Here is a 27,516-nt window from a genome sequence, read left to right on the forward strand (position 1 = left end):
GAGGAGAGGAGAGGAGAGGAGAGGAGAGGAGAGGAGAGGAGAGGAGAGGAGAGGAGAGGAGAGGAGAGGAGAAGAGAGGAGAAGAGAAGAGAAGAGAAGAGAAGAGAAGAGAAGAGAAGAGAAGAGAAGAGAAGAGAAGAGAAGAGAAGAGAAGAGAAGAGAAGAGAAGAGAAGAGAAGAGAAGAGAAGAGAAGAGAAGAGAAGAGAAGAGAAGAGAAGAGAAGAGAAGAGAAGAGAAGAGAAGAGAAGAGAAGAGAAGAGAAGAGAAGAGAAGAGAGAAGAGAAGAGAAGAGAGAGAAGAGAAGAGAAGACCTCGTTGTGGTCTTTAACAACCACATGAGGGGAAGCTGAGGAGCAAATACTGATCTCTTCCCTCTCATCATTCGCCACAGGACTCAGGGAAAGTCATGAAGCTGAGTTAGGGGAGGCTCAGGTTGGGTATCAGGGGGAGGTTTTTCTCCCGTGGTTGGGCATTCAGGCTCCCCAGGACAGAGAGCAGAGCACCGAGACTGCCTGAGCTCAAGAAATGCTTGGACAATGCACATGGTGGCATTCTTGGGGTGTCCTGAACAGGTTTGGGACATGAACTCGATGATACTGGTGGGTCCCTTCCGATATTCTGTGATCCTGTGAGATTCCTTATTTTGGGCAGTTGTTCCGTGTGGCTCGCCAAAGCCCTGCCCCTGTTCTGGCACATCCCGCTGGGCACACAGAGATTCTCTGGGCACACAGAGGTTCTGGCACATCCCGCTGGGCACACAGAGGTTCTGGCACATCCCCCCGGGCACACAGAGGTTCTCTGGGCACACAGAGGTTCTGGCACATCCCGCTGGGCACACAGAGATTCTGGCACATCCCGCTGGGCACACAGAGGTTCTCTGGGCACACGGCGGTTCTGGCACATCCCCCCGGGCACACAGAGGTTCTCTGGGCACACAGAGGTTCTCTGGGCACACGGAGGTTCTGGCACAGCCCGACCCGCCCCGGCTGTCCCGCAGCATCCCCGCCTGGGGTGGGGGCACGGAGCGGGGAGGGCAGAGAGGGCAGAGGAGCGGAGCCCCCGCAGCTCTCCCCGGGCTCACACGGGGACAGAGGTGCCGCCCCCTCTCCTCTCCTCTCCTCTCCTCTCCTTTCCTTTCCTTTCCTTTCCTCTGCTCCTCCTGCCGCTCCTCCTCTCCTGGTAGCGAGCGGCGGGGCCGGGAGCGCAGCGCGGAGCGGGGCTGGGCTGGAGCCCGTGTCCCTGCCCGTGTCCCCGCAGGTCCCTGCCCTTGTCCTGCCCTGTCCCTGCCCTTGTCCTGCCCTGTCCCTGCCCGTATCTCCGCTCCTGTCCTGTCCTGTCCCTGTCCGTGTCCTGCCCGTGTCCTCCGGTATCCCTCTCCGTGTCCCCGTTCTGTCCCCGTTCTGTCCCCGTTCTGTCCCCGGGCTGTCCCCGTTCTGTCCCCGTTCTGTCCCCGTTCTGTCCCCGCCTCCGAGTGGCCTTGGCCGGGCCGGACCATGGCTTGGGGCGAGCTGGGGCTGCTCCGCTGGCTGCGGGAGAGCCGCCAGTCCCGCAAACTCATCCTGCTCATCGTCTTCATCGCGCTGCTGCTGGACAACATGCTGCTCACCGTGGTCGGTAGGTAAAACCAAAGAATAAAACGGGCTCGGGCTCCTTTCGCTGCCCCGGCTCCTGCCAGGGATGATCTCCGGCGGCAGATGTGCTCCCCGGCTAATGCTCTCAAAACCAACGTTTTCAAACGCTGATTAATTTGTTTTTGTTTGTAACCATGAATTATATTCCAGGCATTGCAAACGCGCCGCCGTGGACATCAAAGTCTTGCTTTATTTCCATATTAATTGCCAGATAAGGAATGGTATAAAAAGGTCTTAATAACTCCTTTTTCTCTCTTTCTCTCTCTTTTTTCCCCTCTTTTTCCTGCTAAACGCCACTAATACTTCATAGAACGACAGATAACAGTATTTTTAGCTCATCACCGTTTTTTTCTCCTGTGGTCATGCAACTGAAACAACAGGCTAGATAACATTGGAGATGCCTGTTTCCTTGTGATATTTTCTGTTTCCCCCACATTGGTCTTAAAATGATAGGTTAATAAGAAAACTATCTGAAGTCACTTTTAAGAAAAGCACTTCCATGAGTTAGCTTAATAAAATAATACAAGTTTTGATCAAAGTCTAAGATACAACTTTTAATGGCTTCAGTGGCACAGTATCAAGATTCAGAAATCTACTCAAATAAAACAATTGAATATTTTTCACGGGTAGACTTAGAACTCCTCATATTCAAACGTTTATATGAATTGAAAGCAAATGGCCAGAGAAACCAGTGGCTCAGGAATGTGCACACAAACACACATGAATGCACATGGGTCTCCTGGAAGTCACTCAATCTGTGCACAGCCAGCTCTCAGGTGATGCTGCAGACTCAAACTCCTGAATTTCTTGCAGTGGTTTCATCTTAAAAGTTGATGCCACCAGGCAGACCTTAGTTAAAAAATATCTATTTTTTGCAAATTGATTTTGGAATTTTTTATTTACATAAATATACTTCCTTATAAAATTATTAATATTTAATAACTTGCTTACTAATATGTATGCTAGAAGCCCTAGAAATTATTATAGTTTGCAGATTTGAAAGGCTGGGCTTTTTCAGGACGAAATGCAAGATGGGAAGGGGTTATTCTGTCACTTGTATTAAAATGAATGAACCTGACATCTGTTTTTACAAACTCTGAAATCCTAATGTCTGAGATACATATTAATGCAATTAAATTGCAGCTAAGATCCTAAAACATGTAAACATGGTTCCTTTTGGATGATCTTTTGAATGTAAATTTTAAAATAATGAGACATGCAAATATCAACATATTAGTTTTGATTCCTTGATATAGGTCTGTTACTTTTTTTCCTTCTTATGGCTGGTACCTATCAATATTTTTGTGGTTTATTTTAGAAATGTTTTTTATTCTATTTTTAAAATTTGGCTAAATAATAATTCCAATGCTCTTTTCATTATTCATGCTTTTTTAATAAAAGGACTTGTGCAACAAAAAGGCTTCAGACATGAGTTTTGATACTTCTAATATTTTGCTTAATGATGTAAATATAGAAAACCTTATGGAAATCTTATGAAAACTGGCAAAAAATAAAGAATAACATAAATTAACTTTTTGTTTTAAACTGCACTTCTGAGTTATGGGTGTGTTTTTTTCCCATGAGCAAATTTCTCTTTCAGTTCTGTGTTTCAGCATGTGCTCTGTCGGAAAACCTTGTATTTACTGACCAAGGCAAAGCAAGCAAGACAACTCAGTGATTCCATTTACAAATAACCTGACAATAAGATGCCAATGTATTCTATTTGTTTTTCCAGTGCCAATAATTCCCAGTTACCTTTACAGCATCGAACACGAGAAAAATGCCACAGAAATCCAGACTACCAAGCCTAACCTACCCTCAGCAACCATGGACCATTTTCAGAGCATCTTCTCCTACTATGACAATTCCACCATGGTCACTGGAAATGAATCTGACAAGACACAGCCTGGAGAGCTGCATCAGACCCAGACTGAGCAAATGGTTGTCACTGTGACTCCTTCCCCCTCTGACTGCCCCAAGGATGACAAGGAGCTGCTGAATGAGAATGTCAGAGTGGGTCTCTTGTTTGCTTCAAAGGCAACAGTGCAGCTGATGACCAACCCCTTCATAGGGCCCCTGACAAACAGGTAGGTTGCTGCTGCCCCATCCCTGAGCTTTTCACACTGATGGATTAGCCCAGGTTGTTCTTAATTCTCTCTTGGCCCTGGCTTACTGCCTTCTTGCTTTTTCTGGAGGAATATTTTAGTGAAATACATTTGGTGGACACTTCTAAACACCTACACCCTTTCCAGAGCAGCTGCACATCAGCCACTTTTCCCCCAGCTCCTGAGACCTTGGGTTTTTATAAAACCTTTGCTGATTTGCTGTTGAAATATCTCCCTTATAGTTACAGGAGAACAAAAGTCGCTGCAATGTAGAATTCACAAAGATTGTGGACTGTCAATATTCCTGTGGCACCCACATTAGGCAAAGATGATATTGAAACTGCAGGCAGGGTTCTGATCCCTTCCCTGCTCTCACTGGGATGAGCAGCTCTTGGTGAGATTTGGTGTGTGATGGTTTGGATTTGTCTGAGGTGAGAATCAGTGGGAAATTTGTGTGGACTTCTGTGAAAAGTGACAAATGCCCAGCTTTGCTGATGCCATCACCAGGTTCAGTGGGTCCCACATTCCCATCAGTACATGGCTCTGCCCAGCTTTCTAATTGCTCCCTCTAAATTCTTGCAAATACATGATGTCTTGAACCAAATATGTTTAAATGAGACTTTATAGAAAATTTATTTGAGCCAGGATCAAGCTTACAGACACAGATATCAAAGACTTAAAACCCCTCTCCAAATCCAAGTACTGATGATGTTTACATGAAGATTAAAAATTATATATAATATAATTTAAATTTTTAAATGCTAATAATTAATTTGATTTCCTTGTTAGCATTTTGTGTAACTGCCTCCCAAAGAAGCAGCTTCAGTCCTCCCAAACAGACTGTGAGATCAATCTGCAGGAAATGAACTCCAAATTCTATTGAGTCAGGTCACTGATCTGCATATTTCTTATATAAGCTGTTTTCATAGAGAATTATTCCTTGCAGAAAATAATATGCTGCAGAAATCTGTACTTGTAGAACACTTTTGTTTAAGCAATGTCCATCATAGGTGGCAATATTTAAAACAACCAACACACTCCAATGCCTACAGTATATATATATACAGAGAGAGAAGAGAATCTGAGTGTTTCCTTTCAATCTAATAAAAAATATCCAGCTGAGGGCTAAGCAGCATTTGGACTCAAATGTTATGTATTCAAACCTGTGTTTGATCTGTGCAACTGATCTAAACACAAAAGCTTTAAATGAGAGAGACAGTTTCATTTCTCTCATTTCCCCTTATCACCAATACACATCACCTACACAGACAGAAGTAAGCCACCACAAAATTACTTTTGCACTAATATTGCTGCAAGTTGAGAAGGATTTTTCTTACCTGTATTGTTCAGTGAGGATATCACAGCTCCTCTGCAGGTAAATTAACATAACATCAAATAATAAGTTTTTATAATAGTTCTTTGGATGTGCTGCTAGATTTTCCTAACTGCCTTAATCGTTGCCCTATTGATATTTGCTCTTTTGCTGTTGGCACCACCATTTCCAGAGCCTGCCAAGCCAGGAGGAAGGTGTGTGGTCACACCTCTGCCCTGGAGCCACTCCTGGGACGTGCCTGGGGCATCCCTGGCTCTGGCAATGAGGCAGGAGATGTTCTTGCAGCATCTCCCGTTCCTGTTAGGGGCAGGGCTGGCACCACACCAGTGTGAGTTTTAGTGCTGGGAGCTGAGGTTTCCTCCTGGGAACATCCTACAGGTTTTTGCCTGGGGCAGGGTGTGTGACTGCAGGCACAGGGGCAGGTTTGCTCCCATGCCCAATGAGTGTGAGAAGGAAAAACAAGGGAAAACACGTCATCCCAGCATCCCACATGACAAACTGTTCCCTCACACAGCTGAAGGAGTGCCTTAATGGCAGAGTGCCCCTAAATTAGATTCAGGGTTCACTGCTTTTCTTTCATGTATTATTTGTGTCTTGGACTGGTATCTGCCTTTCTCCTGAGAAAAGTTTAGCAGGAAATAATAGTTAACACATTTATCAATTAACTGTAGAAGTTTTTGGATACCTTCCCCCTCATAAGCTGACAATTTCTAATAACAATGATCAGCTAAAACTTGTGATTGTATAAATCAAACAGAAAATACCTGAGTTCTCATTAGAAAGACTCTTCCTTACCACTGATAAGCTTTTTCTTTACTGTTAAGCTTTTTGCCTTTATTATTTCTACAAAATTCCAGCTACATATCAAAGCTTAAGGAGAAATGGTTGCTTGTCTCAAGATTAGGGTGCACAGTTGGTTAAGATGCCCAGTAAGTTTTTTTTTCCAAATGAGTAGCACACTGTGGACAGTGATTTTTTTTTTTTTCAATCAAATGTAACTGTTCAAGAGTGGTTTAGAATTTTAGCCAAGTGCTGGTTTTCACCAGACACTGGCTTTGAGTGCAGTGATGTTCTACTCATATGAGTCTGTGCAAATAATAACTATTTTTAGGTTTTTTGAAAGTTTTGGAGGCTTGTTTTCCAAGGCTTGATTTTCCAAAACAAATTTCAGAATTGGTTTCATTCAAGGAGCGTGTTCTGCAAAAAAACATTTCTTATTTAAAGCCCAGCTCTTTTCATGGAACACCAAGAACACCTGGCTCAGAGAACAGGTTTGCAATTCCTGAAACAATGCAAGTTCCCTCTGCCCTAACAAAGCCCTAGCAGAGCAAACACTGGTGACGGCTTTGCCATGGGAAGTCAACAACACATTTCCCTCCTTGGCACAGTTTCAGGGCAGAGATGATAACATTTTGGGGTCAGGAGCACATTATCTCTTTCCTGGTAGTGAAATTGGAGAGAAACCATACACAAAGCACAGCACCAGGCACAGGGCTCCTTGTGAGGAGGATGCACTGGCAGGGGGAGAGTGAAGGCTCTGCCTCAAGCTGTCCAGTGAAGAGACTGGGCAAAAGGCTGCCTTTAATAACCAACTGGTTTGTCTGGGATGGTGTTGCTGCCCCATCCCTGCAGGTGCTCAAGGACAGGCTGGATGGGGCTCTGAGCAACCTGGGACAGTGGAAGGAGTCTCTGCCCATAGCAGGGGGTTGGAAGGAAATGGGGTCTAAGTTCCCTTCCAACCCAAACCTTTCTGTGATTCTCTGATTGACTCCACTGCTTGTTTCAAACTCTCACCAAGCCCTGGGCACCAGGCTGAGCCCAGCTGTGCCAACCCCTCAACCACCCGAGCTCTGCCCTCTGTGCTCCCTTTTTTTTTTACCAGTCTGAAAAAAAAATATGTAGTTTTAGCCTTGTCCTTATTCATATCAGCCTCAAAAACCATTAAAAAATTGTTTAGCTATTTTCATCATCACCGTCAATTTGACACAATCCTGGCTAAAGGTTTGAACTCCTTTGCATGAAACAGAGAGAGCAGCTGGGAGCACAATGTTTCATGCCCAAAAAACACAGAAAAAAGAAAGCTGAGGAATAAATAACATTTGTAACCACATATTTACAGTTCAGTTCCTGTGTGAGCTTTTCTTTCAGGTGTTGGCAGGAGATTGAAGTGAGCAGTTCTGCAGGTCACTGTGTCCCTCTGCCTTCCCTGTGCTCCAGCCCTGTCTCTGCTGACCCTACATGTTCTTTTGTAACTCCACACATATTCAATGGCTCACTGGTTCAGGACCTTGAGGAACATATTCTTGCCAAAATCCTCCCCAGCCTTCACTGGCAGTGAAGAAGAGAGCCAGAGTGCCAGGCAGGACAGAGCCAGCAAGGGGTGCTCACATGGAGCTGTGGAACAGCAAGGTTGGAATCAGTGGATTTGCAGCACTGTAATTGATGATTAGGCTCTAATAATCCACAGCTGCTCACCTGGTCAATGTAACCTTTGTTGTGCTGCTGCACAGAACCAACAATCTCTTGTCTTATTCTAGAATAATCTTGTTAATGGGTACATATAATTTCCTGAGAGCCCTACTATCTGGAACAGGGACTGGAGTTCATTTGGGTATTCTCCATCAGTGGCAGCCTCTCCTTTCCCTCCTTCAAGCAGTGACTCAGACTTTTCCAGAAATCAGAAGTACTCTTAATAAGCACTTTTAGCTGTAAGTAGCCTTGGTGAGACATGCTGGACTCTGCTTCAATATTGTTTGGAGAGTTTTGAAAGTGCCCAAGAAAATTATATGCTTGGCCACAGTAACAAGAAAAAAATAAGAGTGAAGACAGGCTGTAATATTCTTTGGTGTTGCATACATGCAGAGGAGCAAAATGCAGAGGTAATTGTGGTGGAGAGTGCTATGTCATGGCTGAGGAAAAACTGCATATTCACTGTTTTCACATGGCAAGAACATGAATGGCCCAGGACCGAGGGACAGAGCCCCTGAATTGGCTGTTACAGGTGGTGCCTCTCTTTTTTATGATTATTTATGTTGTATAGTGCCCTTGTTCAGCAAAACCTCCCAGTCTGGGCTCTCTAACATCTGCAGAACAGAGCAGGGAATGCAGCTGCAGATCAGACATTTGTGGCAGCACAACTGCCAACTAATTATTGCTGCTATTTCAGGAGGAGCAGGGTTTGCTGAGAGGCAGGGTTTGTTGAGATTGCCCAGGAAAGGACAATCTGCATATCTAAGTAAATGTCAGCTGGATGAGGGCAAGACTGTCCCCTGAGAAAGCCCAACCATGGCTTCTAGAGGTTCAGCAATCCCATGCAGGGGCAGCACTCCAGGACTGTGCATCTCCACATTGTGGGGGTGCTCTGGGCAGTGCTGTCCTTCCAGAGTATTATAAGGACCTGTTTAACTCTCACCTTCTGTTATGTGTCACTTTCCACCTTGCTGTGGCCCTGTTTGTCCAAGGAAAAGGAAGAATAGTATCTACAGCATTTTAACAGCAATGCATGAACAGCATTACACTGAACACTAGAAGTGACTTACAAAATATTTGTTTTCTTCCTGCCTTCAACCACCAGAAAGTTCCCAGGTGTAGGAAACCTATTGGAAGAGTTGAAATCTCCTTTATTCAGTATGATAGAGCTGCTATGTGTTTAATTTGTGAATGTTTATGGAAGATCTCACAGCTCATGTCCCTGATGTAATGGTGAAGATGTGAATGTGGGAGCCAACTTGGATGGCATTTCTTTCCATGTAAATGAATATTATTTCAATGCACTTGTAGCAGAAGCAATTTGCTATCTCATAGGCCCTGTGTCAAGTATGTGAACTGCTTGTCTGTACTGAAAGCAGAATTCTCCCCCACAGTGCCCATCCTAGATACATCTGGGATGGCCTTGACAGACCCAGCCCTACTTTAATTTGCAGTGGGAAAAGTCATAAGGACATTCACCTTCTGCTTTCATACCTCAGAGAAATCTGTAATGCTCACCCCCAGCAGTATCCATACCTGCAGGGTTTATTTTATTTTATTTTTTTTATTTTTTTTTTTGTCTGCACTCCTATTAGTACTTTGTTTAATTGAAAAACTCAAAATCAAAGCAATTATGATCAAACTCTCTTGGCCTGTTCACTTCAGGTCTGAGGCAGGTAAGAAGTTGGCAAGAGGTAATTTTTTATTTCCTCATGTACATGGAAACACCAGTGGAGACCAGCATCCCATTGTGTAACATCTGTTACACACACAGCAAGGGAAAGGCTGGCTTAGAAAAAATCATTCAGTTTGAATAAAGCAGACAAGAAGGTATTGCTCTTTTCTATATCATGTATGAAGGTGCTGGGAGATTAAAGTTATTATCCTGAGGCCACAGGGGAATTTTGTGACAGGGATTTTATTTGCTTTAGAGACACCAATTCAGGTAAGTAGCCCATGAATAACCAGTCTCTGCTGGATATTTACAACACCCATTTCAACTAGGAGAATCTGTGCACTGTGTTTTTATCATATTTTAATGCAGTGATGATTTGAGGCAAAAAAACATGTGAAAGCTCAATTTATTTCAATCACAAGAATGGGACAAACAATGAACATTGAGCTCTGCACTCTAGGGAGTTTTCCAGTATTGAAGTCCTTGATTGTATAAAAATATTAATACAAAAACAAAGCTTAGAATAATTATTTTGATTTGCCTGTGTCATGAATACTGTTATTAAAAGGGCCATTATTGACCCTTCCATTATTTGATGGACCTGCTTTAGCCAATACTGCTCATTTAAATGCACAACACTGTCAAATCACTGGAAACTGAAATCCTTTGAGAGTACTCCTCGGAAAAGCGTGTTGAAGAATTTGGCCATTAAATAATGTCCTGGCAAATACATTTGAGATGCACAGCCCTACATAAAATGAAGCTGTGAACAAAGTGTGCTGGATAGAATATGCACACTGTCTTCAGAGCTACCTATGTTTTTACTCTAGAGCAGATTTTAACAGCATGAAAAAAAAATATATAGTGATTTTTTGGTTGAACTTTCAGTTTTATCTGCTCCAAAAATTTATTTGCTTCCCAGACAGGAAATTCTTTATTTCCTGGAAACTTAAAAATTATTGGAGCAACCAAGCATTTCTACAGGCTGTTCAGAGTCCTAATGAAGAAATGGGCTGATGAAGAAAGCTTTGATCAGCTCCATCTCTACTCCTAAACCCATGGAAAGCACAAGTATTATTCTCAGGCTCTTTGGGACTCTTCCAGTGCTCCTGAGGCAAAACTCCCAGAAAAGATGATGACAAATTTTTCCAGTAAAAAAGCCATTGGCTTGACTATGTCTCATCACAATCATTGTCTAATGAGGATGGAAACAGATGAGCATTGAAACACAGCTGGGGTATTTCAAAGTTCAGCACACTCAGGGAAATCTTCCCTTGGCATTTCTCTGGCAACCTCTGGAGCCCAGAGGGGTTTTATTGCGAACAATTAGGGTAGAATGAGAAGAGGGCAATCAGGGTAAACATGAGAAGGATTTCTTCCAGGGATTTCAGATATGAAGTCTATTCTGTCAGATGAAAAAAAAAATTGTAATGTGGATAAATATGGCCATGTGGGCCACAATAAATAGTTCAAAGCTGATCAAGAAACTATAGGTTGAGTTTGTGTGATGTGTGAACTCGTGTAAGACTAACTCAAAACCTCAAAAATGTGAATATTCCTTGTGTTTTCCAGAATAGGCTACCAGATTCCACTGTTTGCTGGCTTCTGCATCATGTTTGTTTCAACAATCAGTAAGTGTCCACATCTTATTTGATCTGGCCCAGGCACAACTTTTAAATAAATGGTCCATGATAATTGTCACTAGCAATTCCTCTTGTTGGTGTATTTTCATGGTGTCTTTACTAATTTCCAAGGAAAATTTAAGGGAGCCAGCTCCATGTTGATGAGATTGAACAAGTGCTCTCTTGGGAACGTGCTCTAGGGAATCACAGCTCTTCATCCCACCTCAGAGGGTCTCTTAGCTGAATCTTTCAGGTTTTTCTGATCTGGAGCAGTGCTCAGGCAGTTTTAAATGGACAGCCATGTCTTGCAAGGCCCTGAACCAGCAGATATCATGGGGGTTTATCAGAGGGATTGTGAGGCTGCAGTGGCTCATGAGTGGAGTGTGAGTCAACAGTGTTGCTAAACATCACTGTGGATGTGCAAACAGGAGCACAGCCTGCAAGTCAGCTGAGATAATTTGCCTGCTCTAATGGCATTGATAAGGCTTCAGCTGCTGTTTTATGTTTGGTTTTGGCCTGACATTTAAAGCTGTGGTCCAGACAGAAAGAGTACAGAGAACATCAAGGCTCATTAGAAGCCTGTGAGGATTGGTGAAAGAACTGTTTTTGCCTCAGAAGGCAGATGTAAGATGTATTAGAGCCTATGACAAAAAAAAAAAAAAAAAAAAGAGAAGGGGACAAACAGTTTTCCATGTCCACTGCACATAAAAGAAAGAATAATGAGAGGAGGTGTGGCTGCCCCATCCCTGGAAGTGCTCAAGGCCAGGCTGGACAGGGCTTGGAGAAACCTGGGGTGGTGGAAAGTGTCCCTGGCCATGGCAGGGGCTTGAGCCAGCTGATCTTTAAGGTCTTTTCTAACCCAAAACAGTCTGTGATTCTATGATCTTAAAACTGTATCATCAGGTGGACTGAAGTGCTAGAGATGACCTGGTCTTAGAGCCACTGACAACTCTGTGTTTTAGGAGCATGTCAGATAAATTCTGGTTGGGATGTGGATCAGAGTAGTGAGCCTAATTTGTGACAGAGAACTGCTAATCCCCTGAAATCCTTTTCTCCTTTATTTTTCTTGATTTTTATGTGTCCACACAGTAGGGATTTTTGTAAAATGTGGTGAAAAGCCCCAAGAGGCTCAAACCCTCAGGGCAGGTGGGAGGAGTGCCCATGGATCCCATGTTTAATTGGTGCATAACATCTTCCTGCAGCTGTAACGTGCCCAGCAAAATTCCAACAGATGGGAGCTGAAACAGAGCTTTATAGTGTAGAATGAATGACACTGGCAATGACATGGGCCCTACAAGCAGAGATGTGGGGAGTTTCTGGGACACTGCTGTTTTCCAGGGCTGTGGATGGGGAGTTCAGCCAGGCTGAGTGCAGCACCCAGGGCTCTGTCCCAAAAGGGGGAAGCCAGGGTTAAATCCCTTGGGAAAAGAAAGAGAGGTCCATTCTCTGATAATTGGGAGGAGAAGGAACTTGCTGGAGGGTTTGAATGGGGGATTCTGGCTTCCCTGCACCTTCAGCCAGCTGTGCTCCACACATCTGGAACAGGGCTGGCAGCAGCAGGGGAACCTCTCCCACCCACTCATTATTGGAGGAAACATTGGTGAGTGTGTTACATCCTGCCTTCCCTGCCTGGAGCTCCAGCCTTAAATGAAACAGCATGGAGAGGTGAGGCTGGAAAAAAAAAGTCTTGTTACTCCTCCTGTGTGCAGCTGAACCAGAGCAGATGTAATCAAATCCTAAGTAATTAGTTAAAACTGCTTGGGCTCTTGCATTCTGTGTTACCTGGAGGCTTGGACACCTGAGAGCAATTCAGCACTGACACATCTAAATGCAATAAAGGACAATAATGCAGTTAGCATTGAAAGTGGCAAAAGTCACTGTAAACACTTGGCTAAATTGTAGGAAGTTTTTGTGATGGTTTCAAGAAATCTAACTTTTTAACCTACTTAGAGTTAACCTAATTTAAAAAATTACCTCAGGTTTTTTTTGTTTTTGTTTCTTTTGTTTGTTTGTATGTTTTTGTTTGATTTTTCTGCAGTGTTTGCCTTCTCTGGAAGCTATGCACTACTATTTATTGCCAGGTCCCTTCAAGGAGTGGGTTCCTCATGTTCTTCTGTGGCAGGTAGGAGAACAGATGATAGAGGAAAATGCAGATCACTTTCAGACATTTTTTAAAGTTGAATTTTGTCAGCATACTCAATAATTAATACAAAAATATTCAATGAAATCAATTTCATATTTTGTTGGGGCTTTTTCCTGTCTCTTTCATATCAAGTAGCTCAAAAGCAAATGTCTTTTAAGACTTCCTTGGTATTTGGGTTGCTGCAAGGTAGAGCACTAAATGAACTGCACTCTCCCTGGGATTTCTGCACCTGGGTCTTCAACATTTAAAATTCATTTTTAGCCATTTTAAAGGTCACTGGGAACTTATGTTGGTACTTATTACAGTTAGAACAGCAGCTCTGTCTGTTACAGAAATTTCTGTTATAAAATGTTGTTTTCAAGGGCTTACCATGCTGGCTGCCAGTTTGGGCTCAGTATATCTGCACCACATTTCCAAAAAAAGTGTCTCATTTTTAAATGAGTAGGTAAAATGCAGTTTGGGTTTCAGCCCAAATTATTTGATCATTCTTGAGGCTGAGGCTGGAGAAAATATGTTTTGTTCATGCTGAGTATTTCAATCTTGGAAAAATTTTCTGCAATGGCAGGAACTGAAATTGGTTAAGGTTGTAACTCAAGCTTTCCCAAGGGAAGGTGTGCCAGAATGAAAATTATTCTTCAGCTGTTACTCAGTCCCTGTGCAAGGGGTCACTTTGAGCTATGGGCTCTTAGGTGAGCACAAGATTTTCTTTTATCTCAGCCAATGTACACAAAAGAGCAGAAAAGGCCAAGGGACCATCTAGTCCACCCCTTCCTGAAGGCAGGATCAACTTAATACCTGTCATTCCTCATGCACACTTGTCAGGCAGGAGCTCAGGAGCCTCCAGCACTGCCCCCAGCATCCAGCTCAGTGCTTGAGCACCTTTATGGTCAGGAAGGTTTTTCTGATGTCTCATCCAAAGGCTTTGCTGCCATGTGAACTTACTTCTGCTTCCCATCCTTCAGAGAAAACAAAGAGCAGTTTCTTTATCTTCCTGGCTCTCTTGCATATTGCAAGGCTGTTGTCACCTCTCACATCAGTTTTATCCTCTGGTTTTAAATTTAAGTCCTGCAGCTGTCCCTCGTGGATGATCTGAGCCCTTGCTCACCCTTGTTCCCATTCTCTGAATGGTCTCCAGGCACCCCCAGATTTCTCCCTGTGCTGCACCAGGGCCTGACCCAGCTCTGGGAAGAAGCTCTGACTCCTTATAGGGAGTATATATCATGTATCTCCCAGGCAAAGGAATTTTTGTGTACCATTGCTGCCACTCATTTACCCCCCTGCATTTGTGCAATCATTCCTATCTATGTGCACGACTTTGTGTTACTGTCTTTGCATTGCCCCCTCCTTTTTTTCCAGAGTATTTCCCCAAATCCCACATTCATTGTGAATTCTAATGCAGTTCTCTAACAGCTCTCCAGCTGTTCATGCAAACAATTTGATGTCATCCACTCTTTTCAATAAACATGGCAATCCACACAGGACCTCTGCTCTTTTGATGCACATGATGGATGGTATTTACTGAATGATCAACCATGCAATGTATTGTCTTTCTTCTCTGTGTAGCTGCAGCCCTTATTTACTGAGTCCTATATAAATCTTGGTTTGAAAACAGAATTATTAATTTCTATAAGGACTCTTCTGCAGCATTTACGTCTACAGTGTCTGAGTGCTCCACCAAAAGAAAAGCAAATTGGGCTTCGTGTTTCCTTTTGTGAAGTGAAGCTTCATAACCAAGTGCAGAAATAAGGCATGTGAATATAAAGGTCAAAAGGATCCTTTAATTTTTTGATGCTGAACTTGAAATACTCATTTGCAAAGCAATCAGCTCTGCATAATACCTCATGCCCAGATCACTGTCCACAGTTGGAGCTAAGTGGTCACCAGGCCTTTGTCCCCAAGTATAAATAAATGATGGTGAATACCTTTCAAAAGCTTTGTTTCTGCTCATGGGAAAGCATCATCTAAAAGCTCTGTGACAAAAAGATGAATAAAGAATCTGAAAAATAAGGGCATCACTATATTACCTGACTAATATTGCACAATAGAATATGGACTGGGGACCATGGACTTTGCTAAAACCATTTTTGCTTGGGAGATAATTCCATGGGGAAGGACTGTAGAAATGTATACACACACAAAAACACTTGGTCATTTCTGTATAATGTTTAGTAGGTGTGGCAAATGATTACCATAAACTGTAGCACACAGATGCCTAATTCTGTGTTGTGTTTTTTTTTTTGTTTTGTCTCTTTTAAATTTTTTTTATTTTTTAATTGTAGGGATGGGTCTGCTTGCCACTGTTTATACGGATGATGAAGAGAGAGGCAACGCCATGGGAATTGCACTTGGAGGCCTGGCTATGGGAGTGTTAGGTCAGTGAGCTGGAGGCTCTGCTGGCAAAAGAAACCATCCCCCAGCCATCCCAAAGCATGTTCTTGCTCTGAAAGCAGCAAAGGGTCTCACTGGGTGTGATGGACTGTGCAGCCTCCAGACTGGATTCATGGTGCATGTGAAGAACAGCTTTTCCCACAGCAGACATTCCCTGTGTGGATACACCTGACAAGCAGTAATCTCTGAGATGTTTGGGTTTTGTTTACATTGCAGAGTGTTTTGGGGAATGAGGAATATGGTTACTGTCATCATCAATGATCTTTGTGGGGATTTCCAGGCTGGATTTGTGGTGGCTGTTTCCAGCAGCACGATGCCCGATCGCTCGCAGGGGTTTGTTCAGAATCAGAGCCTTCACAGCTGTGTCCTTTCCTTTCCCTGGCAGTGGGCCCCCCTTTTGGGAGTGTCATGTACGAGTTTGTGGGGAAGAGCTCTCCTTTCCTGGTGCTGGCAGCCCTGGCTCTGTTTGATGGAGGTCAGTAGATCCCCAGGGTCAGTCCCACCCCGAAGCCCCTTTCCTGCTCTGCCATCCATCCCCTCCTGCAGGAATGTTACAGCACTGATTTCTTTCCACAGCTGTTCAGTTGCTTGTTCTGCAGCCCTCCAGAACACAGGCAGAAGTGAGTATTAAGGTAAAACACTGCAGGAATGGGTGTCACTTTGCCTTTCCTAATCCCAAGCTTTTGTTTTGCAGAGCCAGAAGGGGACACCTTTACTGACACTTTTGAAAGACCCATATATCATTATTGCAGCAGGTACCACACCTTTTTTCCTTTTTTTTCCTTCTTTAAACCACCCATTTATGGCATTCCTGACCTCTTGGCTGAGCTGATTTAACAGCATTGTCATTTGCTGGTTTACTTTATATAAAGATTGAAAAATGTGTTGGTAATACAGGATGAATGTACCGGTAGAAGTACAATAGGCAGAAAATGTGAAATAAATGTGTTTTTCCAACTGAAAGGCCACAAATGACTTGCAGGTGCCTGCTGAGGCAATGAGATGTGGCCAGGAAATTTCCTGTGAGGCAAGTGACTTTGGGCAGAGCTTTCAGAGTGAGGGATTGCCTCACAGGCAGGCACAGGGAATGACATTGAACTTTGTTTGAAGAGGGAGTGAGTTTGGTCTCTTGAGTGTGAATTGTATTTCAGAAAAGGTCTGGGTGGAATGGTGAATGGTGTTTGGTATTATATATATCATTTGTCTAATGGTCCTTCCTGTCTCAAGAGAAGTTTGTTTTTTTTACATTGCACATTGTTTATTCTGAAGTCTGTAATTAAATCTGGCCCTTTCTAATGTTGATAAAATACCTGGAAACAGATAATTATTTTCACAGTTCTGTTTCTTCATCCTAACTTGTTGCTTGTCCAACAGAGCAATTCTTCCAGGCATTTCTGTAAGTTTTCTGTTTCTTGCTATCTTAGGGAATTATCATAACCTTAACTCTGTGACTTGGTTGAGTTCTGACTTTAGTTATACAAACCCTTTTTCTTGAGAAATTCTTGGAGCTTGGTTGAATGCCAAATGCCCTGGTTTGTGTCAGAGGTGCTGATTTACTTTCTTTTGGGGAAGCTTTGCTGAGGTAGCAGGGTCTTGGGCTTTGCCCTGAGATTGCAGATTACCAGCTCAGGCTCCCACTTTTCTCTTGGGGCACATTCTGTGGATCTGAAGTACCTTTATCACCATATCCCTGAGTACTTTGGTAACCCCTGGTGATGCTTCCTGGCCCAAGAATTAGATGCCACAACCATGTGCAAGCACACCTGTTTCTCCTTCCTTTGTGAGGTTTGCTCACAGTAGAATAAATCCTTTTCTATTTAAGCTGTCTCAGCTAGAATGGTCCTGCTTCCTCTGGCTGAAATTTGTGCAGCCTGAAATTTTTCCAGCATCCAGGATGCTGTTTGAGCATGGCTGATTTTTGGAAGAGCCCCAAGGGGTTTAGCTGGGGCTCCTCCCAGACACTCTGGGAGTTTGCACCCGAGTGGAAAGGTTGGCTTTTTTCTTTAGGGCAGAGCAGTGCTGAGTGTTGCTCCTTGCCTGGGGAAGGGAGAGAGCCAGCTAGGCAGCAAGTTCATTTTAGGAATTGTGGATACACTGTCTAATATATTCTGACAGGTCTGAGCAAAGAATGACATCAGTGCTCATTTGGTTTTGAACCTTATGTTGAGGAATTCCTTCCAAGAGAAATAATGTTTCTCTGACCTCTGGAAAAAAAAAAAAACCCAAAGAAAAAAAGCTAAAATTTGTATAGTAAATGACTGGAAGAATCTAGAATATTTTCCTGAAATTGTAAATATTAGGAAGCAAGATGGTGACACAAGTGTGAGGTTGTCACTTCCAGCAGTGCCATTTTGTAAGGGATTAGCAGAGGGACATGTCCTGTTGCATTAAGCTTTGAGTGCCTGTGGGTCTTTTGAGAAAGTGTGAAAGGAATCCAAAGAAATTCCATGGGGCTTCATAATCCCTCCAGTAAAGCTGAAGTGCCCCACTGAGGAGAGATGAGCACAGGTCTGCAGGCAGTGCTGTAGGGCAGAGCTGAGCTGAAGGGCAGGCCAGGCTGAACCAGCACTCCCACCACTTGTTGTCCTTTGTGTCTGGGTTAGTAAAGCTCCAGGAATTCAAAAGAGATTTGTAAGAATTTGAAATTCATAGGGCTGTGCAAGCTCAAAGCCAAACCCATGTCTGCTGCACAGCCTGGCTGTCTGTAGGATCTCCAGAGAAAATTCCCATTTGTGGGGAACACACATCCCTGTGGTTGTATCTTGGTATTTTTAGGATCAAGACCTCCACATCCTGTCATGTGTTGTAGGCATGATCTCTCAGATGGCACAGGGTCAGAGCCTGAGCCTCTTACACAACAGGGCTCTGGTGTTGCCCCAGGAGACCAGGTAAAGACCAAGTGATTGTAGGTTTAGCTAATCATTTGTACAACAGACCTCATGAACTTTCCAAATGTCATCAAGCTCACTGCAAACTTTCACATTATGAAGTAGCTTAACCTTTATTGTGGAATTTCTAGGAGAATAGAAACGTATAAAAAGTTATTGTTCAGTCATTTTTACACTGTGTTCTATTTAATGTTAATCACCACCTGGTGCATGACAAATAGGGCTGTAAAAAGTGTAATATTTTATGTAAAAACATCCATTCTTTGTATGCTGTTTTGTTTATAGTAGAAAGAAATAATTGCTACTGTTTTTTCCCCTCTCCCCTTCTTTCTTGAAGGATCAATCTGTTTTGCAAACATGGCTATTGCTATGCTTGAACCAGCTTTACCCATCTGGATGATGGAAACCATGTGCTCAAAAAAGTGGCAGCTGGGTAAAGTACAGTATATTGTTTGCATCTCTACATTTTGTCTATTGAATGCCTGAATTCTGGTCTTGTTAAAGATCCTTTGCTTCAGGGGGGTATTTTTAAATTTTTTTTTTACAACCTGTAAAGTGTCAGTGTTAAACCTGTGCAATTGCAAATTGGTGTGCAAGAAAAATCCAGTGGGGTGATGTTATTGCAATAAGGCTTCTGTAATGGGACACACTCATACTGAAAGGAAAAAAGCAGCTGCAGGCAGCCTCAGGACTGGGTTGATGCAGCTCCATGGGGAATCCCAGCACTGCTTGGGCACTGAGTGCTGCCCAGGGCAGCTGCAAGGAGCTTGTTGAGCTGCAGAACTCGTTTGTTTGGCTTCTTCCCAGCAGGGAATCCCTGCTCAGTTCCCAGTTTGAGCTGGCCCAAGCAGCAGGCACAGAGATGTGCAGCAGGTGCACTGAGCCTGGAGCAAAGCACGTTCAGGGCAGCACATCCTCCTTCCAGACTGCTCCAGAGACACGTGGAGCAGAGATGGACTTCTGCCTCAAATGTGGCCACAAGCACATGAGGAGCACTTTCCCCTGGAAGTGATGTATTTGGCATCCTTTAGTGGTCACTTAATCATCCCTTTCAACAAAAAGCAAGGGGGAGCCCCACCCTGGACCTCACTGTGACTTTTAGCAGGGACAGTTTTGGGAAGCCAAGCCCATAACAAACATGGAACATGCCCCATGTATCCATTTGCACTCCAGAGTAAAGCTGGGGCAGCAACTTTCTCTTTGAGGTGAGCAAGAGCAGGAAAAAGCCACCAGAAAGTGGATTAAATTCTAGTGTGAGGTCAATTAGACTCTTCTTAAGTAGGGAATGCTCAGCCTTCATCTAGCTCTCATTTAGTGATGAAGTTATTTTTTTAATATCAGTGTATAGCTTGAAAGAAAAAGAAAATCCTTCATGAAAATGATGCCCAGCTGATATCCCTGCTCTGTTAATGCAGGTGTCCCTACACCCTGTAGAAAGCACAAACCTTATTTCTAATTAATGCCATTGAGATCCAGAGTGGCCACAGATGCAATTGCTGAATCTGGCAATAACTTCTAGCCTGTAAAACAGCAGAATGACCATGCCAGCTTAGGTATTTTGAACCTCAAAAGGGAAAAATAAATATTGACTATCTACCTCCCTCACCAGTTTCCTATTGCTAGTGCAATAGAAATGAGTTTTTCAAATCTCTTAATTGAACAGTGGTTACTAGAAGGAAAATATCCATTTTAAATTAGGACTAATTTAACCCTTTAATGATACAAGTAAGTGACTCCATTCCACTTTGATTTGACAGCATTAATGAAAATTTTTAAGCTTCTTAAATTGTAAATTGAACTGCAGGGTTTTAAGCAAATTATTATCTTATGCAATTGGAAATCCAGCTGTTTGAAGCATGATCTGAAGAGGCTCTAAAGAACCTTGATTTGACCAATGAATATTTCTGTGCATAAAGCCTATCTAGAAAATGATGGTTCTGCCTCAGTACCACAGCTTACAGACCAACCTGTGCAAGTCTTATTTAACAAGGCTTTGCAGTATTATTTCTCTTTTACAGCTGTTGAGGTCTGCTCTCTCTGACCCTTTGGTATAACCAGATAGCTCCAAGCAGTACTGAAGTAGCTGTGGCTACACAGGCTAAAATTAAATCTTTCCCCAGCACCACCACTGTGACCCACAAGGTTTTTAATCACAGGATATTGCTGTGCTAAAAATTACCTCCTGTTTTTTTTTCTTATGAATATATCAGAGAGATGGGAAGGAAGATGGATAGGCAGGAAATGAGAAAAGCTGTGTTGCCCTGGTGAAAGATGAGGAGCAAATACACATTAGGGCAATGGTTGGATTGTGCACCCTGATGTCGTGGCTGCTTTCTAAATCTCTGGCTGGGTCCTGTCTGGGGCTTCTGTGTGAGGAGAGGATGAATCCTCCAGCACAGACTGCAATAACTGCCTTTTAAACCAGAGCTGTCACCATCTACTCCAGATACAGCCACTGCTGTGGCAACCTCAGGGGTAGGAAAACATTGCTGGTGCCAACAATGTGCTTTTCCAGATGGAGGTGGGAAATGAGAGACAGAATTTACTCAGGTGTCCTTATCTGCAAGCTACTACAGTTTTTAAAATTTTATTTTATTTTATTTAAACCAATATGTAATCATTTAAAAAAAAAATTAAAAATATGTTGGCTAAACCATTTCAATACCATTTTTAAAGGTTTTTTACCATTACATTATTGATACATGCTTCAGTCTGTGCTTGAGCAAGGCACTGCAGGCTTGCCTGGAGCAGGAAGCTCCATGGCATTCCCATGCTTAGATGGGGACTGTCACCTGGAAAAGCCCAGCAGCCCTGGGGGATTCACCCAGCCTGAGCTCCCTGGGCTGGCTGCATGTGCTGAGCAACTGCAGGAGAGCTGCTCTCCTTCACCCATCCCAAACTTATTGTAGTCAGACATCAACTTTTAGCTCTTTGTTGTTCTGTCCCTTCTCCCAGACCAGTTCTTGTATCTAATGCTGAAAAACCCTTTTCAAAGGCATCCTGTTGCTCCTGCATTGCACAGATGATGTCCTTAGATTTCATGGGAAGGCTGCAACAAACCGGATATTTGATTCTTTGGGCTCTATTAGATGTGTCCAGATCAAAATTGCAGTGTCTGGGATTTATTAGTTTCTTCTAACACTTCACTAAAGTCCTTGCTGATAAAACATCTCATTCATATTTTTCAGGTGTCGCTTTTCTCCCAGCTAGCATCTCTTATCTCATTGGGACAAATCTTTTTGGGATACTTGCACACAAAATTGGAAGGTATGCTTAATTTAAAAATACTGATCATCATCCAGTCTCTCTATATACCATTTCCAGTGTTTCCCAGGGCAGTTTATTCATAGTGGAAGTTATAAAAGCTTGTTCTATAGGAGCAAAATTGCTTTTTTTGGAGCATTGCTACTTTTGCTGTTTTGCTCAGTGCTTCAGACATGGCTTTGAAACATTCAGGATCAGCTCTAATATCTCATTATCACCCATCTCTGAGTGATGTTTCTCCTTTGATAGGTGGCTTTGTGCTTTGCTCGGGATGCTAATCGTGGGAATAAGTATTTTATGTGTAAGTAGACAATCATGCATCTTTTAAATCATGTGGATGTTTGTGTGCTCATCCTCAAATATGCACTTTTCCCATGAGAGTTTTATGACACGTTATTAAACAATGTGTGGTTAATAGGTTCCAGATCAGAGCCTTGAGTGCTTTTCAGTTTCAGTGCTTCAATTATTTTTAGAAATGATGACTCTGAGAGGAGCATGCTCCTCTGTTGGGCTGTCACTCAGCAGTTTATAATTGTAACTGTGTCAGTGGTTTAATGGCACAGTTGTCTGAAATGACAGCTCAGAACAAGGATCAAACTCTCAGATCTGTGGGCCATTAATACTTGGAGATTTTATCTGAAAAAAAAAGAAACTAACCTCATTAGCATCTGCAGCATGACATAATTAACTGCCCAATATTTCCTTTCTAGGTCCCCTTTGCTAAAAACATTTATGGGCTCATAGCACCAACTTTTGGAGTTGGATTTGCCATAGGTAAGAAAATTTGCAATGAGTTCTTACAATCTGTTGTTTCTGTAAGAATTATTTTATATGAGATTCCACAGAAAATCAGTTTTGTTGCCTGAGCTGTGACCCAAACTGGCAGGCAGAGCAAGGATTAAGGGACAGTGCTTAGGGAGTTTGAACCAGGCTGCTTTAGACAAGCTGGACCCCCAAGCCTGCCCAGAATTGCTCCATCGACATAAACAGATCTTTCAACCTGCCCATGAGTGTAGAAATGAACAGAAATGAAGCTGTGCACTGCCCCAAACCCACACTCTTTCCTGAATTTATATAGACATTTCCAAAAAAAACCTTAAATTTTTGTACATAAAGAGGAATTCCCCAGCTCACACACACGTACTCTTCAAGTCAGGAGTGTGAATTTTCCTTTCACTGGCCCAGGCAGGCTGCAGTGGGGACCCTGCCTTGCTTTGCAGTGCTCAATAATATTCTGGGGCATCTTCACAGGAGGGATGTGTGGTGAGGAAAGAAACCGCAGGCACAAATTCAGATCCCCAGTATCTCAGCAGTTTTGTGAGCTGTCTGTGCTGAGGGTGTATATCCAAAGACACAATAAAAACACTGTAAATAATTTTGATTGACTGGGGGCTAATGTCTTTTTACCTTTCAGTCAAGGTAAGCTCACACCTAATAACTTTCCCCTAATTGCTTGGCAGATAATGTGAGGTGGGAGCTTTGCACAGACAGTTGGTGAGAAGGGTGGATATATCCTAAACTCACATCTCTCCTGTCCTCTGGCAGGTGCCATGTGTCCACATGTCCACAATGACCCCAGACACAGCCAAGACCACAAAACCAAAGCTAACACAGACTGTTTTTACACAAATCTTTTGCTTAGTTATGAACCAGCAGTCTTGTAGCTGCTTTTGCATCCCTTCCTAGCACACAGCCCAGCCAGATGTTAAAAGAAGGGGCAGAAAAAGGCAGCCTTTTCCTGGAATTGTTTTTCAGGGATGGTGGACTCCTCCATGATGCCAATCATGGGCTACCTGGTGGACCTGCGCCACGTCTCAGTCTATGGCAGTGTGTATGCAATAGCTGACGTTGCCTTCTGCATGGGCTTTGCCATAGGTGAGTCCAGCCTCTCCCTGCCTGGAAAGCACAGTGAGGAAAAGGGGGATCTGCTACAATGCCAGGTGTGGATCTCAGTGGTTCTTGCAGTTTTTATGAGAGGAGGTTCTTATTTTCTGCAAGGAATCAGGGCAGGGAAAACTGTGTTTGGTGTCTGCAGCAGTGCTGTGCTCACTTCATGAGCTGTAAGAAGCTCAAAGGTGTCTGAAGGCACTAAACAAATGGGATATGCTGAGGAAAGAGACCTTGGAACATTTAAACTAGCACCACAGCTGTGTTCCAAGGATCTGAGAGGGAAATAACTCCCCTCTGACCCCCTGCCTCCTTGAGAGCATGACACAGATGCCCTTAGGAACATCTCTGATCTCCTCAAGGAATGTGCTCCTCAAGGAGCCAGGAAAGTTTTATGAGATAATTACAAACATGTCTCTACATTCCTCAAATCCATCTGTAAGATGGGGGGTTTGTATACAAAATTACCATTGTTTAAAGTGACAGCTGCAAATTTTGTGTCTGAGAATCTCCAGAAAAGGGTTTTTATCTGTACAAGGTCCCTCTGCTGGCGGTGCCATTGCCAAGGCCATTGGATTCCCATGGCTCATGACAATTATAGGAATTGTGGATATCATCTTTGCTCCCCTGTGCTTTTTCCTTCGAAGTCCACCTGCCAAAGAGGAGAAAATGGTAAGGGTAACTTGGTTTCTTTTTAATTTTTTTTGGGTTTTTTTCACTGAAAAACAAATGATAACTTACATTTGCACCTTTGCCTCTAACTTCCTCAAAATGGGACCAGCACATTCTATTTCACCCTCAGGCATTAACTTTGGAATGAACTCCCCCTTCTTTTATGTCCAAGATGTATAAAGGCAAACCATTTATTAATTAGATGTTACAAATATGATTTTTACAAAACAGGCTCCTGCAGACATTCCTCTCCAACAGCATATGCTGTGGTGCAGTCAGTATAGAATTCATTTCTCTTTTCCTTGAAGAGTCAGATCTCTATTGGCCAATAGACCAAATTATTCCTTGGTGTGCCTCAACCTGTTTTTTTCCCATGCTTCTCAACAGTTTATTTTGAATAATCTTTTTTCCTCCTTCTCCTTCCTTCACACAGCTCTCTTATGCCTACAAACTAGTGGCTTCTCTTGTCCAATCTGTACCACAGGGCTTTGGTCTCTCTCTCTCTCTTTTTTAAAATTTAATTAAAAAAAAAATAAATTAGCTAAAGACCTAATGTTCTAGAGCACCCAGTGCTCCCCACCACTATAGGGTGTGTAAGAACAGTGTCACCATCTGCAGGTTTAGCCCACCCAGCATTCCATCCTTACTCTTCCTGAAAAAGGCTGAGCTGGGCCCAAAGTGTTGTTGTTATGCTGATTGTTTATTTGGGTGAAAAGAAACTAATTTTGCATGGTCATGGTCATATTCTGCAGTGGCACATGTCTGCAAGGTTAGAACAGCATCTGCTGCTTGTGCTGCTCACTTTGTACTGGCAGAAGGTGGAAAATTGAATCTTGCTGAAATAATGGTGTATGTGAGGCCAGAGACCTTCTGTTTTGTTTGTATTTGGACTGCAGAATCCCAGAGATCCCAGTTAATCCCTTGTCATGACCTTTGCTGACTGCACAGGTTGAGTTTGTTTTGGATTTCTTACATTAAATAAGGCTGAAGAACAGAAAAGAAAAAAAAAAAATCAGCTGCTCTTTCCTGACAATATAAAATTTGTCAAGTTCTTCCATGGTCCCTGCCAGTTTCATTTCTAACATCACAACCCCTGAAAGGACAGGATCTCTGCCCATGGCTCCAACACCTTCCAGCATCTGCCACCTCTAAATGCAGAAGAGCTCCTGTTCCCAAAGTGGCTCATGGCTGTAAAGTGATGTACCAATTCTTTCAGGTTGGAGGAGAGCCAAAAGGAGGGTCCCAAAATTATGGTCTTGGCATAATTTTTAACCCCCAAACTTAATTACACTCTGCATAAGAAGACTGCACAGCTGCTCCAAAACTCCTTGGGAAATTTCAACCCAGAGAATTTAGTATTTTATCTGGCCCTTACCATGATTACCACTTTTAGCTTGCCATGGGTGTCAAGGCACAGTACTGGGACCACCACTCTTGGCATTATTCTCAGTTATGCTGTTCAGGATCTGCATGGAAAAAGGGGACAAAAGCAGTAAAAGAGAATTGGCTTGAAGCAGTAGGACTCCTCTAGACCATTCATCCAGGTTTTAATAGATGGAAATTAATTATGGGAGGGGTAAACTACTGTATCTGGAGAGCAGGTAGATGTATTTCAGTAATACCTGGGCTCAATACTGGAAATATAAATTTTCCAGAGATGTCTTTAGCACCAAGATGCCCCCTCACACAGACCTGTGGACTCAATTTGCCCTAATTGCAATCAGTGTGGGCTCTGCCTCAAGGGAGGAGAGGTGAACCCCTGAGTGGTGCATGCTGTGTGGATCAGCCCCAGCCTCAGCTGGATGCTGAGCAGAAATACTCACACTCTCTTTTCTTCCAGGCAATTCTCATGGATCACAACTGTCCTGTGAAAACAAAAATGTACACCCAGAACAACATCCAGTCCTACCCCATAGGTGAAGAAGAGGAGGAATATGAAAGTGATGAATAACAGAAAAGCCATATAACATATTTAGGTGTACAAAATGCTGTGGTTCATGTGGAACATCTCATCCAGAAATAGGTTTTAGTTGTACTGTATTTAATAGTGAAATGGTCAGAAAAACCAAAGGTATATTATTTATTGCCCATGACTATAAAGCAGAGTGCAAACCACCTTACAGGGGGGAAAGAGCTTTTATAGACCATTTGTATAGTGTTACTCCTTGTGTATTTAATTTTATTGAATATTACACTCTATTTTTTATTAAATGTGAAGTATTAATCTGTATAAAATGTGAATTTTAACTATTTGGTTTTTAAATTCACCTCCTTGACAGTATTTAATATTTTATTTGAAGTTATAGATTACTGTCAAACTTGAGTCTTTCTTATTGGATAGGAAATGTAAAAAAGAAATCCTCAAAGAAAACCTATCCAATTTACATCCTTTTAAGGGACACCCTTGTAAGTGCATTGAAAGGAGCTGGAATTCAGAGTGTGGACAGCACTATCACTTTTTTCATCAACTTCAGGTCATAATAATATATATATAAAAAACTAAATAGGAGGCACAACTTGTGTGTTTAAATACTGAGTTCTCCCTGAACCAATAATGTTGAGGAAAACATGTTGTTAACAGATGAGTGTATTGCTATTATTGCTATTTAACAAAGTTTTAATCAAGCAACTGTGCAATATGAAGCCCCCAAACACCACCAGGTGAACAAGTCAGTATGAACATGCACTGTTCCTTTCCCTTAACAGGGCATGTAAAAGCATGAGGATGCTTTTTATATTTCTATCTTTTGGATCTTTTAACATATTTCACTTTTAGTTGCATCTTCAGTGACTGGTTAGGAAAAGCTGCAGTATTAGAGTATTTAGTCTTACCATATACTGAAAGCGAGCTGCCAACTGGAGCAATTCAAATGACTCTTTCACATGCATTTACAGATATCTAAAAATTCAATTTATTTTTTTAAATGAGTTCAAATATACTCTTTGCTTAAAAAAAATGGAAGAAAAAGCCAGTTTGTTGCCAATCTCTCTTAACTTTTGGGGACAAGGTCCAATACAGGTGAAGTATTGTATTAGGCAGTCCCTGTCTGCACTTAAAAAAACACTTGGAAAGAAAGCATTTTAAAAACAATCCCAATGTCCTTCTCAACCATGGTGTATCATTTCATTTGTAAAATGAAAATCTTTATGTGCCTTCTCTCATGTAACTGCAGATGTTTTATGTACTACAGCATAGATACTATGTTTACATATAGTTTTGTAAAGCGTATATACTATGGTCAAAAAATATGAAAAATATAGTGGATCAAACTTCAAGTATTGCTCTGTCAATAATTATGCATTCAGAACGCATCAAAATAAAGTTATCTGACAGAAGTTCATGATCTGTTGTAATAAAGTGGAAAAAAGAATTAAAAAAGAACGACCTCCCCTCATGATTTGCTTTATGCAGTGTGCTTTACCAATGTGGGGAAAGCT

The 27,516-nt window shown here is 42.5% G+C and overlaps 1 protein-coding gene across 1 annotated transcript; it reads left to right on the forward strand.

Annotated features, from left to right (window-relative positions):
* Window positions 1-1,011: 1,011 nt before the first annotated feature.
* On the forward strand, window positions 1,012-27,447 carry SLC18A2 (solute carrier family 18 member A2). The gene is made up of 15 exons (XM_056494792.1): window positions 1,012-1,615; window positions 3,368-3,719; window positions 10,787-10,845; window positions 12,875-12,958; window positions 15,259-15,351; window positions 15,753-15,842; window positions 15,944-15,987; window positions 16,062-16,122; window positions 18,593-18,688; window positions 21,444-21,522; window positions 21,769-21,820; window positions 22,230-22,293; window positions 23,275-23,394; window positions 23,945-24,078; window positions 25,919-27,447. Exons 1-15 carry the CDS (start codon window positions 1,495-1,497, stop codon window positions 26,027-26,029), a joined length of 1,560 nt encoding a protein of 519 aa, XP_056350767.1. The 5' UTR covers window positions 1,012-1,494; the 3' UTR covers window positions 26,030-27,447.
* Window positions 27,448-27,516: the final 69 nt, after the last annotated feature.

The sequence above is a fragment of the Oenanthe melanoleuca genome, chromosome 6 (genome assembly GCF_029582105.1).
Source record: "Oenanthe melanoleuca isolate GR-GAL-2019-014 chromosome 6, OMel1.0, whole genome shotgun sequence".
Lineage (NCBI taxonomy): Eukaryota > Metazoa > Chordata > Aves > Passeriformes > Muscicapidae > Oenanthe > Oenanthe melanoleuca.